The sequence below is a fragment of the Lucilia sericata genome, unplaced genomic scaffold (assembly GCF_015586225.1).
Source record: "Lucilia sericata isolate MDLA Ls3-8-SP2 unplaced genomic scaffold, ASM1558622v1 Contig000053F_arrow, whole genome shotgun sequence".
NCBI classification, from domain to species: domain Eukaryota; kingdom Metazoa; phylum Arthropoda; class Insecta; order Diptera; family Calliphoridae; genus Lucilia; species Lucilia sericata.
The window spans coordinates 241,680-255,124 of record NW_023994089.1 but is presented as its reverse complement, the minus strand read 5'-3'; the positions used below and the strand labels follow the sequence as shown (position 1 = coordinate 255,124).

The following is a 13,445-nucleotide window of genomic DNA, read 5'->3' as shown; positions in this document are numbered from 1 at the left end:
TAGCTGTTGTACTGTGTAATTTGTTCTTTACTCAATAAGGAAATTTAGTCATTTGTAATATTATCATCCACCTGGACATATTCTTTCTAGTTTAGGAAATTTACTCATTTGTATAGTTGGACTCACTCATATTGTATTTGTTTTAGTTAGTATCCTATTCAAATTGTTTTATTTTATTTAGTTTTCTTATTACATTTAATATTTTCATATCCTTGTTTACTATTGCAAATATTTTCTTTAAGATTTATTTCAAGAATAAAATAAATCAAACGTCTTTTAACTTTTAGAAGGAAATTTAGAGATTAGTATAGAATTATATTACATTTTTTAAAAGTAATTGCATAATTTCCGCTTTTTAAGCAGCCAATTTATTTTTACTTTATCTTTGACTGGCAAGACCGACAGACGGGAGAATGTGTGATAAAAGCAAATATAGTAAATATATACATAAATAAAATATTGTTATTTCTTATGCTTAGTATAAACTTAAATATAAGGAAATTTAAGTTTATGATTTAACGCCTCATATTAAAGCAATATTTAGTTATTTTTACAACAAATCCAGCTTCACGATATCTGGTAAAGCATCTCAGAAGTTATTAAAGGTTTTAAAATTTTCGTCCTATACACCCATTTCAAGGAAGGTGCTAAATGGCTTATATTTCCCTGTTACTGCAAGTTAGAAATAGGACATGAATATATTCCTTTTGATGGCTAGGGCAAGAAATCTAGTTCCTCACGTAAACACCTGCAAAATAGTCTATTTCACGTTTTTAAACCGAAGGGTGAGCTAAAGATGACCACCACCCCCTTGTGCCTTGCATGTACATGGTTCCGTCGGTCTATGTACAAACACTTTACTCAAGTACTTCAGCTATCCTATATCCGACCATTGCTAACACTTTGCTTAACTACCGGAATGCAAAAACATCACTTCTGTTTAGAATCACATATGGTATCTGTTGATTCGGCAACAACACTAAGAGACGTAATCGGTACAAAGAAATACGAATCCATCAACTAAGCTAAAGACAAGTTCTTACTCACAGAGAAGACACTGTGGTTAGTCTGGTATGAACAGAGGACACAAACTTTAACATATCTGGACAAAGAAAGTAATTTCTGTTAGGAAGGACGTTAGAGAAGATTGTGTATTATCGACCTAGACACTCTGATATGCAGGAAAAGATTAGAATGGTCGAGGAAGTGTGCGAAAGAGTGGGATTGAGGATCAACGCGATGAAAACCAAGATGATCAGATTCAATACCTCCACAACTGAACCATTTCATCGTAAACACCAACCGATAGAAGATGTAACCTCCTATTTGTATCTAGGTTGCACGATTATGGCAACCGATGGTTCATTCTAAGACATAAAGTGCAGACTGGACAAGACAGGTATTTGGTATGATAAATTTTAATTTAATTTTCAACTCCAATGTCCAAGTCCAAATTACTTTATGGTGGTGAATCGTGGAATGATGCAGCTATGGACATCTCACCACCGGAGCCAGCAAACTATGGTCTGCTGTTAGATCTCTGTCTCATCAGAGTTGCTAAACCATCGAAAGCATGTTGATGCTAAAAAATTAGGATGAACCGGGAGTTGAGTACCTTACAAAAGTCCTCAATTTTTCAATATCAACTCTGATAATACCCGAGGTCTGGAAATTGGTTAGGGTTGTTCCCCCGCTAAAGCCAGGAAAAAATGCAAACCAGGGAGAATCATACAGGGCAATCGCCCTCCTCTTGCCAATTGCCATATGAGGCACTACTCCTCCCGGATCCTTGTGGCACTCGACCTATCAAAAGCTGTTGATACGGTCAATCACGCCATTCTCTTCAGAGATATTTTTACATATGATCTCACTAAAAACAGCAAGAGATGGCTAATGAATTACAATGAAGACTCGTAGAATTAAACAGGGAGTACCACAAGGTTAAGTCCTTTTGCTGATCTTATTTAATTTATATATGTCTAAACTCTAAACACCCGCGGACGGCCGACGGTGACAGTCGATGGGGAAAAATCCCTCAAAGTCTCTAGCCGGCAGCACTTGGGCATGGATAAAGAAACCTTGTTACCTGCCTATCAAACGACTGGCCAGTCAGCGGTAAACTATGGTAGCCTGCAGGGCAGAGTTTCGGACTTTGTCTTGTCCCGGTTATTGGAGAGGTTCTTTCGGGGTGCACGTGGTGGCTGTGGTTTACACCCAAATTCGCGGGAAGAGAATATCGAATGAGTGAGAAGTGGTTGATATCAATGGTAATGGATGAAAGGTACCTTATACATGTGATACCATTGAATTTCCCTTCCTCATTCGGGGAAAACTCTGTTCATACCCGATTTACCACAGTGTTTTCTCTGTAAGTAAGAATAAAGTCCTCGGCTTATTTGACGGATTCGTGTTTCGGTCTACCGAATACTTCTCTAGGTGCTGTTGCCGACTCAACAGAAGTGATGTTTTAGCATCTCGGAAATTAAGCAATGGGACAGCCAAGGTCAGAGATTAGATAGCTCGAGTAGTTAAGCAATGTGCTTGTACATGGACCTGCAAAACTATGTACTTGCGTCTAAGAAGCACAAAGAGGTTGTGGTCAGCTCACCCAGTGGTTGAAAAAGTACCACCTCCGTGAAATAAGGCCGACACTTTCAACCTACTTCAATCTGTTTCATTAAATACGATTTATATAAACTTTCAGTGAAGGTACAATTAGTCAGTCTATTTGTTAGTCTGATATTTCTTCTTCTTTATAAAACATATAATTTATAAAAATCCCCTCTAAACTTATAATCTATATAAAATGTTAAGAAATACATACCCATTGAATCTTGTCGCACACCAACTGAGCCCATATTAGCACTATGACTCATAGAAAACGGTTGCGACATGCCGGGATATGATGAGGCGCCCATTTGAAAGAGATCCTATAAAAACAAAACATTTTTATTTAAATTAATTTACCATTTCTGTACATAAATACAATTTAATAATAATAATAAAAATATTTAATTTAAAAATTTAACAAACCTGAGGATAACGATTTATTGAATTATGATGAGGATAGGGTTGATAACCTCGCGACACGCTATAACCTTGAATATTTCTCATCATACCATTACATGACGGTATCACAGATGGGGCCAATGCCTTTTGTAATTGTTTCTCTTGTTTGCGATATTTGGCGCGACGATTTTGAAACCAAACCTTAAATTATACAGAAAAAATTAAAGAAAAATTAAAGCAAATTTAATTTTAAACTTTGTAGAAAAAAAACTCATTTTGAAAATGTACATGATATGGTAGGAGTAAAGGATGCCGAACGCTGTAATTGAAAAGTTTTCTTTTCATTTTTTTACGGCATGTTTAAAATATTGATGATGTTGAATTTGTTTCCTTTTTTTAACCTAAACCCCATACACGTTTAAATATAAAGACATTTTTACTTGCACTCGTGTGTGTGCGTGTTTGGGTAAAGGAAATTATTTACAGGCGGTTTTTTTTGCTAAGATGGGGTTTGTTGTTTTAAGGACAAAATAAATGTTCATGTATTTGTATATTTTTTTAAAGATGTAAAAATAAGTTGCCATTTGTCAATTAATTTATCTCTGTATTAGGAATCTAGCAAATAAGATGCCATCAAACAAATCAAATTCAGTTTAGTGGACATTACAATCGGAATTACCGCCGATAACCTTGTCTTATACAGAAAAGATTTCCGTATTCCCAAAATGAAAAACTTTTAAAATTGGTAAATGTTCAAGGAAAACGTCAATTATATGACAAAGTGTTACAAAATCTCTATACGATATCTGACCAAGTTCGGCAAATAAATGTTCTACGAAATATGTAAGTATTATTCACTCTTGGTAATTTTGGATATTATTACACCTAAAAGTTGTAATATTTTCATACCCAGTACAGGTAACCATGTAAGAACTCACTTTAATATTAGTTGTGTTTTGTTGCTATCAATGAGTGTTAACGCTTAAAGTTAGCAACAAAATGAACATTACCTGACTTGGCATCACTCCACAGAAGAAATCTGCTAAATCTTGAAATTATTTACAATTTCTTGAAAAGGTTTTTTTATTTGGTAATTTTCTTTGATTTAAATTTTATTTTAAAATATTTTTTTATTGTTTGACATAAACACATTAATATTTGTATTTTTATTTTTGAATTGGTAGCACTTTTATCAACGTTAAAATTAACTTGTATAATTTTACACGTTAACTCCTAACGTTTATAAATTTTAAACTTATATGAAATTGCCTTTGAACGTTAGCAACAAAACACAACTATTAATAAAAAGCAAAACATTTTCTTACGGTTTATTTTATAAACAAAAAATAATATCACCTTCTAAGGATACAAAAATTCCTTCCAAGAAAACAACGTAGGAAAAAATAAGAAAATAAAATGAAAAATAATTTCGACATTTGAAGGCAATATCAAATGAAAACTGCCTAAAGGGTCCTTGGATGGAAATATACTCCTGCCATATAAGCTACACCATAAGGAAGAAAAAAAAGGACGAAAAAGTAATTTTATTTGGGGGTGTGCATGAGGGTTTACGATTTCATTTTAGCGTCATTATCTTTGTCTATAACTATGTACGTTTTTTTGCAAGATGGCGAGAAAAAATTCTTAAAATATAAATGAGAATTTTTCTTTAAGAAATAGTATTTTCCCATTAAATGAGTGGTGGGTGTGAGGTAGTAATAAGAGTAATGGAGGAGTTTTCGTGTTGTGGGGGTAATGAAATGTACTTAGAATGTTGTTTTTGCTTAAATGTAGTAGATTATGTGATACAAATTCTTCCTTATTTTGTTAGGTAAGTAAGTAAGTAAGTAAGTAAGTAAGTAAGTAAGTAAGTAAGTAATAAGTAAGTAAGTAAGTAAGTAAGTAAGTATAAGTAAGTAAGTAAGTAGTAAGTAAGTAAGTAAGTAAGTAAGTAGTAAGTAAGTAAGTAAGTAAGTAAGTAAGTAGTAAGTAAGTAAGTAGTAAGTAAGTAGTAAGTAAGTAAGTAAGTAGTCAGTAAGTCGTAGTCAGTCCGTCCGTCCGTACGTAAGTCAGTCGTCAGTAGTCCGTCCGTCCGTCCGTCCGTCCGTCCGTCCGTCGTCCGTCCGTCCGTCCGTCCGTCCGTCCGTCCGTCCGTCCGTCGTCCGTCCGTCCGTCCGTCCGTCCGTCCGTCGTCCGTCCGTCGTCCGTCCGTCCGTCCGTCCGTCCGTCAGTCCGTCCGTCCGTCCGTCCGTCCGTCCGTCCTCCGTCCGTCCGTCCGTCCGTCCGTCCGTCCGTCCGTCCGTCCGTCCGTCCGTCCGTCCGTCCGTCCGTCCGTCCGTCCGTCCGTCCGTCCGTCCGTCCGTCCGTCCGTCCGTCCGTCCGTCCGTCCGTCCGTCCGTCAGTCCGTCCGTCCGTCCGTCCGTCCGTCCGTCCGTCCGTCCGTCCGTCCGTCCGTCCGTCCGTCCGTCCGTCCGTCCGTCCGTCCGTCCGTCCGTCCGTCCGTCGTCCGTCCGTCCGTCCGTCCGTCCGTCCGTCGTCCGTCCGTCCGTCCGTCCGTCCGTCCGTCCGTCCGTCCGTCCGTCCGTCCGTCCGTCCGTCCGTCCGTCCGTCCGTCCGTCCGTCCGTCCGTCCGTCCGTCCGTCCGTCCGTCCGTCCGTCGTCCGTCCGTCCGTCCGTCCGTCCGTCCGTCCGTCCGTCCGTCCGTCCGTCCGTCCGTCCGTCCGTCCGTCCGTCCGTCCGTCGTCCGTCCGTCGTCCGTCCGTCCGTCCGTCCGTCCGTCCGTCCGTCCGTCGTCCGTCCGTCCGTCCGTCCGTCCGTCCGTCCGTCCGTCCGTCCGTCCGTCCGTCTCCGTCCGTCCGTCCGTCCGTCCGTCCGTCCGTCCGTCCGTCCGTCCGTCCGTCCGTCCGTCCGTCCGTCCGTCCGTCCGTCCGTCCGTCCCCGTCCGTTCCGTCCGTCCTCCGTCGTCCGTCCGTGTCCGTCCGTCCTTCCGTCCGTCCGTCCCGTCCGTCCGTCCGTCCCGTCCGTCCGTCCGTCCGTCCGTCCGTCCGTCCGTCCGTCCGTCCGTCCGTCCGTCGTCCGTCCGTCCTCCGTCCGTCCGTCCGTCCGTCCGTCCGTCCGTCGTCCGTCCGTCCGTCCGTCCGTCCGTCCGTCCGTCCGTCCGTCCGTCCGTCTCCGTCCGTCCGTCCGTCCGTCCGTCCGTCCGTCCGTCCGTCCGTCCGTCCGTCCGTCCGTCCGTCCGTCCGTCCGTCCGTCCGTCGTCGTCGTCCGTCCGTCCGTCCGTCCGTCCGTCCGTCCGTCCGTCCGTCCGTCCGTCGTCCGTCCGTCCGTCCGTCCGTCCTCCCGTCCGTCCGTCCGTCCGTCCGTCCGTCCGTCCGTCCCCCCCCGCTTTCCCCTCCGCTTTCCCTCTGCCTCTCTTCTTTCTTCTTCCTCTCCCGCTTGCTCCCCCCTCCCTTGCCCCCCTGCCCTTCCGCCGCGCCCTCACACGTGTATGCTTCTAAGGCCAGATTTGGATTCAGCGCAGCTTCATACTTCAGGAAAGTATACTTCGGTATCTGGGTTAAAAATTTGTCGGCCTATGTAATTATGTAAAGCAAATTCCTTTTAAGGATTATTTTAAGTTAAATTCTAATACTTTTAATCGAATTCAATATACTACATATATAAAATGTATATTTGTTTCGCCCCATACTGTATTAAATACATAATACAACACAAACGCTAACTTTGTCATCGTCGATGTTTAAAAATGGTTGTTATTTTCTATTTATTTTCACTTTTAAGTCAACAATTTCATCTTTCGCCTTAAACTGTAGAAAAATGGTGGATGTTAAGCAGACTCCACGTTAAAAACAACATCATCTGAATCATAAGAATTTCTTCATTATAAAAATATATAAAATGGAAAAACTATGTAAGTATTCCAAGTAAGTATTTATTTATTTTATAAGGGTTCGTTTTTTTCTCCATCTATTCACTTTATAGTGGCCGTGGAATTTCTTTTTCAACTTTATATGGCATTTGTCTATTTTTTATTTTTCCAAAGATTCGATGCTTGGTGCTCGATTGTTGTATTTGTTGTAATAACTATGATGGTGGATGGTTCATATTAAGTAGTCGACGGTGGGTGGATAAATGGGTGGTTGATTGGATGTATGTAAAAGTGGCGCCACTTGTAATGGCAGTGGTAAAGAGGGTATAAAACAGAACAGAAAAAAACATTTTTATTTAACTTTAACATTTTATTTTTGCGCGTATGTTTGTATTTACTTTAGGCCTGTGCTTAAAAATATGTTACTTTTAATTTAAAACTATCTAAAGTGAAAATTAAGAACAATTGCATAATGAAAACCAGTTATTATTTTTATAAAATTAGGTAACAATTTTAAAGCAACATTTTACCTATCCTTCCAAAACATATCAATATTTTTAAGGACCGGACTATTAAAGTTATTCACTTGCTGTATGTATTCCATAAGTATGTGTATATATATACATACATACATATTTATGTGTTTATGTATGTGGGCGGAGTAACTCAATTAAGGATCCATTTGATGGTGCACACAAATATTGTATTTATGGATGTTTGTTTAAAAGTACTTTTATGTTCGGGAAAAAAACAAAAAAAAAAAAAAACATTTTGTATTTGTTGTATGAACACGCTCGATATTTTTCATATAATTTAAGATAGAAATTTTTCTCTGTTCTTTTTCCACATTATATGAATACTACATAATTTTTTCACAAATATTATTTTAAATTAAAAATTTCTGTTATTATTTATTAATTTTTTACATTTCAAACGAACGTTTTAATGAAATTGAGTGGCCTCAATAAATTGTTGAAAATTGTAGTGTTTTTTCAATATTTTTACACAGTTAGTTGCAGCAACTGAAAAACAAATATTAAATTTTTAAAGACAAAAGTTTTTAATAAAAATTAAAGATAGATATGTAGATAGATAGTAAAATGTTTTTCAATTTAAGCCAATATAATATTTTACAAAATCAAATAGTTATAAGTTTATTAAAAGTTAATTCTTGAATGAAGAAAATTATTGAAAAATAATTGACAAAACAAAATTATAAAATACAATGAATGTATGTTTTTATACAAAATTATTTAAAGAAAGTAAAAACATAACAGATAGATAGATAGATAGATAGATAGATAGATAGATAGATAGATAGATCGATAGATAGATAGATAGATAGATAGATAGATAGATAGATAGATAGATAGATAGATAGATAGATAGATAGATAGATAGATAGATAGATAGATAGATAGATAGATAGATAGATAGATAGATAGATAGATAGATAGATAGATAGATAGATAGATAGATAGATAGATAGATAGATAGATAGATAGATAGATAGATAGTCTTAAATTGCCAAATGAAAGATAACAAAAGAAAAGATGTTTTTGTGGGATAATCAATTTAAGATTAGCGAAATCAGCCGATGGGAAGGCTACAGAAATCTCATTCAAATCTACGAAGATGTGAGCATCGCAAATGCGTCATACTCATTACTCATTAAATTAATTGAAGAGGACCTTATATGAGATAAGGGTTAATTATTGACCGTTTTTTCATCAAAATTTTTATTTGGTTCATATAAAACATCTTTACAACGAATATCACTTCCAAACACTTACCGCATGAAATTCGGTTCGATTTACGTTTATAAATGAAGCATGGAGCCGAAAAAGGGCGTATAAACGATTTGAGAAATTATACAGGAGAGCATAAAAACATCATAAAACTTTAAAATTATATATTTTTGCTAACTTTTTGAAATATATCCTCAGATATAATCCATAGCTAGCCCTCTGAAAAGTTTCAGTAAAAAATCCAAATCACAACTTGTAAAAATCAACAAATTTAAAATGGAATAAGGGTATGTACCATATATATGTATGTACTTGTTGAATATGTTCAGAAATAAATGATTTTTCATGCACTTATTATTAACTAAATTGGATAAAACTTGGACTACATAAACATAAGAGACCAGAGTATAACCTTTCCCAAATTTTTGAGTTTTAGGGCTGGACAATATCAACTATAGTTATTAGTACATATTACAATAATGCCTTTTAAGGACGAAAAACTTCTTAACCTAAAATAACTAAAAACTCAAAAATTGCCTTGTTAATACATATATTCCAATAATTATGGATATATGCCCTATTGAAATGATTTGTATTATTTTACTAAAAGTTGGTTTACTTGAGATAGCCTCTGTGTCCCATTCTGAATTTGTTATATATTGTTGAGTACACTATAAGCAATTTTTTGAAATTGCCCTTATATAAAATTTGATAACTGTTCACGCATTTTTAAGTCAGCAAAGATCGTTAAAGTAATTTTCTAATGTACCGATCGTCAATACTTTTGGTAGAGAGATTTTAACTCGTATAAAACATATGTGTGTCGAATTTCTTCGCTTTTCTGGTACTTTTAAGCCAGTAATAAGCTTTAAAGTAATTTTCTGAAGTGGAGCTTATATGGTGGTCAATCATATGTAGATTCTAAAAAAAGTCAGTAAAGAGGTTCTGGCTCGCAAGAAACTTACTTATGTCGAATTTCATCTCTATACTCGTACTTTTAAGGCAGTAATGAGCATGAAATTAATTTTCTGAAGGGGATCTTATAGGGGGGTAAGGTCAATTATGGACCGATCAACATAAAATTTGGTTAAGAGATTTTGCTTCGCAAGGAACTTACTTGCGTCGAATTTCAGTACTTTACTCGAATTTTTAAGCCAGCAATGAGCGTTAAAGTCATTTTCGGAAGGGGACCTTATATGGTGGGTAGGATAAATTATGGGCTGATACATAAAGTTTGGTAGAGAGTTTTTTGCTTCATTGAAACTAATGTGTTTCGAATTTAATTACTATACTCGTATTTTTAAGCCAGTAATGAGCGTTAAAGTCATTTTCTGAAGGGGAACTTATATGGGGGGTAGGGTCAATTATGAACCGATCACCATAAACCTTGGTAGGGAGATTTTGAATCATATAGGGAGATTTTGGATCATATGAAACTTATTTATGTCGAATTGCATCGCTATACTTGTAAATACATGCCCACTTGTATGGGGGCTATCCGAAATCGTGAACCAAACAAACCAAACAAACCTTGCCTATAGAATATTTGTGGAAAATTTCAATCCTATAGCTCGTTCCTTTCGGAATCTATCGTGCATTCAACAGACAGACGGATGGGCAAACATGGCTAGATCGTCTTAGAATTTCATAAGGACCCAGAATATATGTATATACTTTTGTGGGTCTATGACCAATATTTCGATGTGTTACAAACGGAATGACAAAATCAATATACCCCCATATTTTTTGATGGTGGGTATAAAAAATCAAAATAGAATAGTAGACTAGACATTTTTTTCGTGAATTAAAAAACTAATTGAACCAATTAAAAATGTTATCAATATTATAAATTTGGGTTTTAAACAACGATATAAATACGACAAATTAAAGAAGGAATAAACGAATAAAGGACCATATTGAAACTGAGAACGATTTAACAAAATTAATGGGTCTTGTGCTTCTCGAAATTCGTACATATTTACATATAAAATAACAATAAAATACTTGTTAATTTTATGTTTAATAACAAGCAAATATCAGTTTATATCAACATATATGTAGATATTTTGTTGTAACTATATGAATTTGAACTGGATAATAAATATTAAAGTGTACATTAACAAATTTATTCTTATCATCTACACCATAATCACAGATTAAACATCTGATATAAAATTTGTTTGAAACACACAAGTAAAAATGCATAAATATCACTAAGAATTTATTAATGTATATTTGTGCATGTGTTATGTATGTAATTATACTTTAAAAGCAAAATTTGTAAAAAAAATACATACATACATATTTTGTTACTACTTAAATTCATTCATTCACTCAACATCATCATATAACTAATGCCGTGATACTTGTCAACACTTTGTTGCAAATGACAAAGTACCCAAACAGAAGAAAAAGCATAACTCCCTTCAATTCCATCCTACATCATCATTGAGATAATCAACGTCATCATTAACAAGCATAAAACATATTTCGTCTTTTTTTTCGTTTGACAAATGTTCAAATAATTTTTAAATAGACCAAACAAGGGCAAAAAGGAGACTCAATAAAAACAAATAGAATAATCAAGTGACGACGACGATGACGACAACCCCTTGTAATTTGACAACTCAACCTCTATGATTATTATTGTATTTTAATTTACTAGAAATATTGTTTTTTTGTTTCGTTTCTATTGTATGAAGTTATTTAGATTTCACTTTGGTTTTCTGCATGTGTGGCAGAATCTTATTGGTGTCTACCCTAAGTCGCACAGTGTTTTGAAAGGGTATTTTTTGAAATTTTAAACATAACTCATATTTCTATCTGCACCTTAAATTTGGAAGGGCTGTTAGAGCAAGCCCTGACAAGGACACCAAAATACCTAAGACGGTACCCACAGCATAATTAGCTACTATATGTAGGTAATGCTGGCAAGTGGAATACTGGAACGAGCTGGTAGTCACTAACTCGCCAAGGAACAGAACTCCAAGGTTAGGCTTTTCTAGAAGATAGGTTTTTTCACCTCAACATTGAGAAGGTGCAGTTTGGAAGGGTTGTTACAGCAAGGTCCGGCAAGGACCTCAAGATACTTAACACGGTACCCAAACATAATTAGCTACTACGAGTAACGCTGGCAAGTCTTGCCAAGAAGATAGTTTTTTCGCCTCAAAATTCAAAAAGTGTAAATTGGAAGGGCTGTTACAGCAAGCCCATCATTAGCTACTATAGCTAACGTTGAGTAGTCGAATCCTAAAAACTAGCTGGTAGTTACAAACTTGCCAGGAACAGTGCAGCAGTCATTTCCAATATTAAGAATGTTGCCATCCTGATAAGCTGGTAGTTACGAACTTGCCAGGGACAGTGCAGCAATCATTTCCAATATTAAGAATGTACCCATCCTGAGTAGTCGAATCCTAAAAACTAGCTGGTAGTTACAAACTTGCCAGGGACAGTGCAGCAGTCATTTCCAATATTAAGAATGTTCCCATCCTGATAAGAAATGATGATAACGTTAATAATTCCCACTGCTTCAGTAAACACTTCGGGCTATCCGGAGGAGACAAATCCAAAGATCAAGGAGGTGATTACTAACTCGCGAGAAGACTGTTTCATGGATGACCATGATTTAAGTTATTCAAATAAACCACCGGCTCCTAACTAACTGGTTACTAAAATAGACATAGGTTAGATACATAGCTTTAATCCAAGAACCTTAGACGATTCGAAACAAGGTTTCTGGATTAAATCTCATTAATTTTTAACTTTTCTATGCTGATACAGCATCTCGCCCGAGAACAAGAACTTATGTTTTCTACTCTCAACAGAATTCAAACTTGTTCTACAAAACTGTAGGTTTTGATAGTTATCCAAACCACTGTTCCAAATTATAGAAAAAATAAATATTTATGTATTGCAATTTTCATTGAGTTACAAATGTACATGGTGTACAAAACACCATCTATTAGTACATCTGTTTTGAAAACAAAACAAATCCTAAAAATCACAAAAACAAGTTGTAAATGAAAAGAATTTCAATTCACTTCAATGTAACCACCCATCCACAAATGTCACTGTAATCGAACACCACAAAAGCCAACCAAACTAACAACTAGACAGACATCCAGTCAAAACCATTTTACTCCAGCACTTCCACAAGGGGTCGATCACACAATTCATGAATGAAGAATGAAAAAAATGTAGGAAAGAGTACACTGACTGACTGACTGAACTGTAACAATACTACAAGTACCTATTTAAGATTTTAATCTGACAATCTGATAGAATGCTTATTTTGTCATCGTCATCCCAAAAGTATGTTTGAATTTTCCCGATAATAAAACTATAAATTAATTAGCGCTGCGGGACTTTTACTTTTGGGAGAAAGACAACAACAGTAAAATGTATAGGACTTAAATAAAAAGCACATCTCTACCTTTTATCCTTCAAAGCACAAGCGAAATAAAAAGCCAACAGGGATTATTAGTACAAAGAAATCATCCCTTAAGTATGGAGTTCAAAATACATACATACATATGAATTCATAAGAAGAAAGTCCTTTAACATCAAAGTCGATTAATTGTTCGTGCGTGTGTTTTTGTTGTGGATTATTTTCAGTTTAATTTTGTACGAATACTGTTCCAATTTCATTTTTTTTTGCAGGTTGTTGACATACACATGCATTTTACCGAGACACCCAGGCGTGAAGTCAGTGAATCGTTATAATCACTTTTTAATCGCTGTAATCAGCAACTAAATCGTCAACGATATGTTCAAATTGTTTTTGTTAAAGAATTTTCTTCGTTCTTTGGTTTTTGTGTTAA

The 13,445-nt window shown here is 36.3% G+C and overlaps 1 protein-coding gene across 1 annotated transcript in view; it reads right to left on the bottom strand.

The window, feature by feature from the left end:
- LOC119616036 (homeobox protein Hmx) overlaps positions 1 to 13,445 on the bottom strand; it is a 37,125-nt gene that overhangs the window by 725 nt on the left and 22,955 nt on the right. The window contains exons 5-6 of the mRNA XM_037972180.1: positions 3,034 to 3,210; positions 2,825 to 2,930 (exon numbers count right to left, since the gene is read on the bottom strand). Coding sequence (XP_037828108.1) covers positions 2,825 to 2,930; positions 3,034 to 3,210 — 283 coding nt within the window. The remainder of the gene's footprint in view (positions 1 to 2,824; positions 2,931 to 3,033; positions 3,211 to 13,445) is intronic.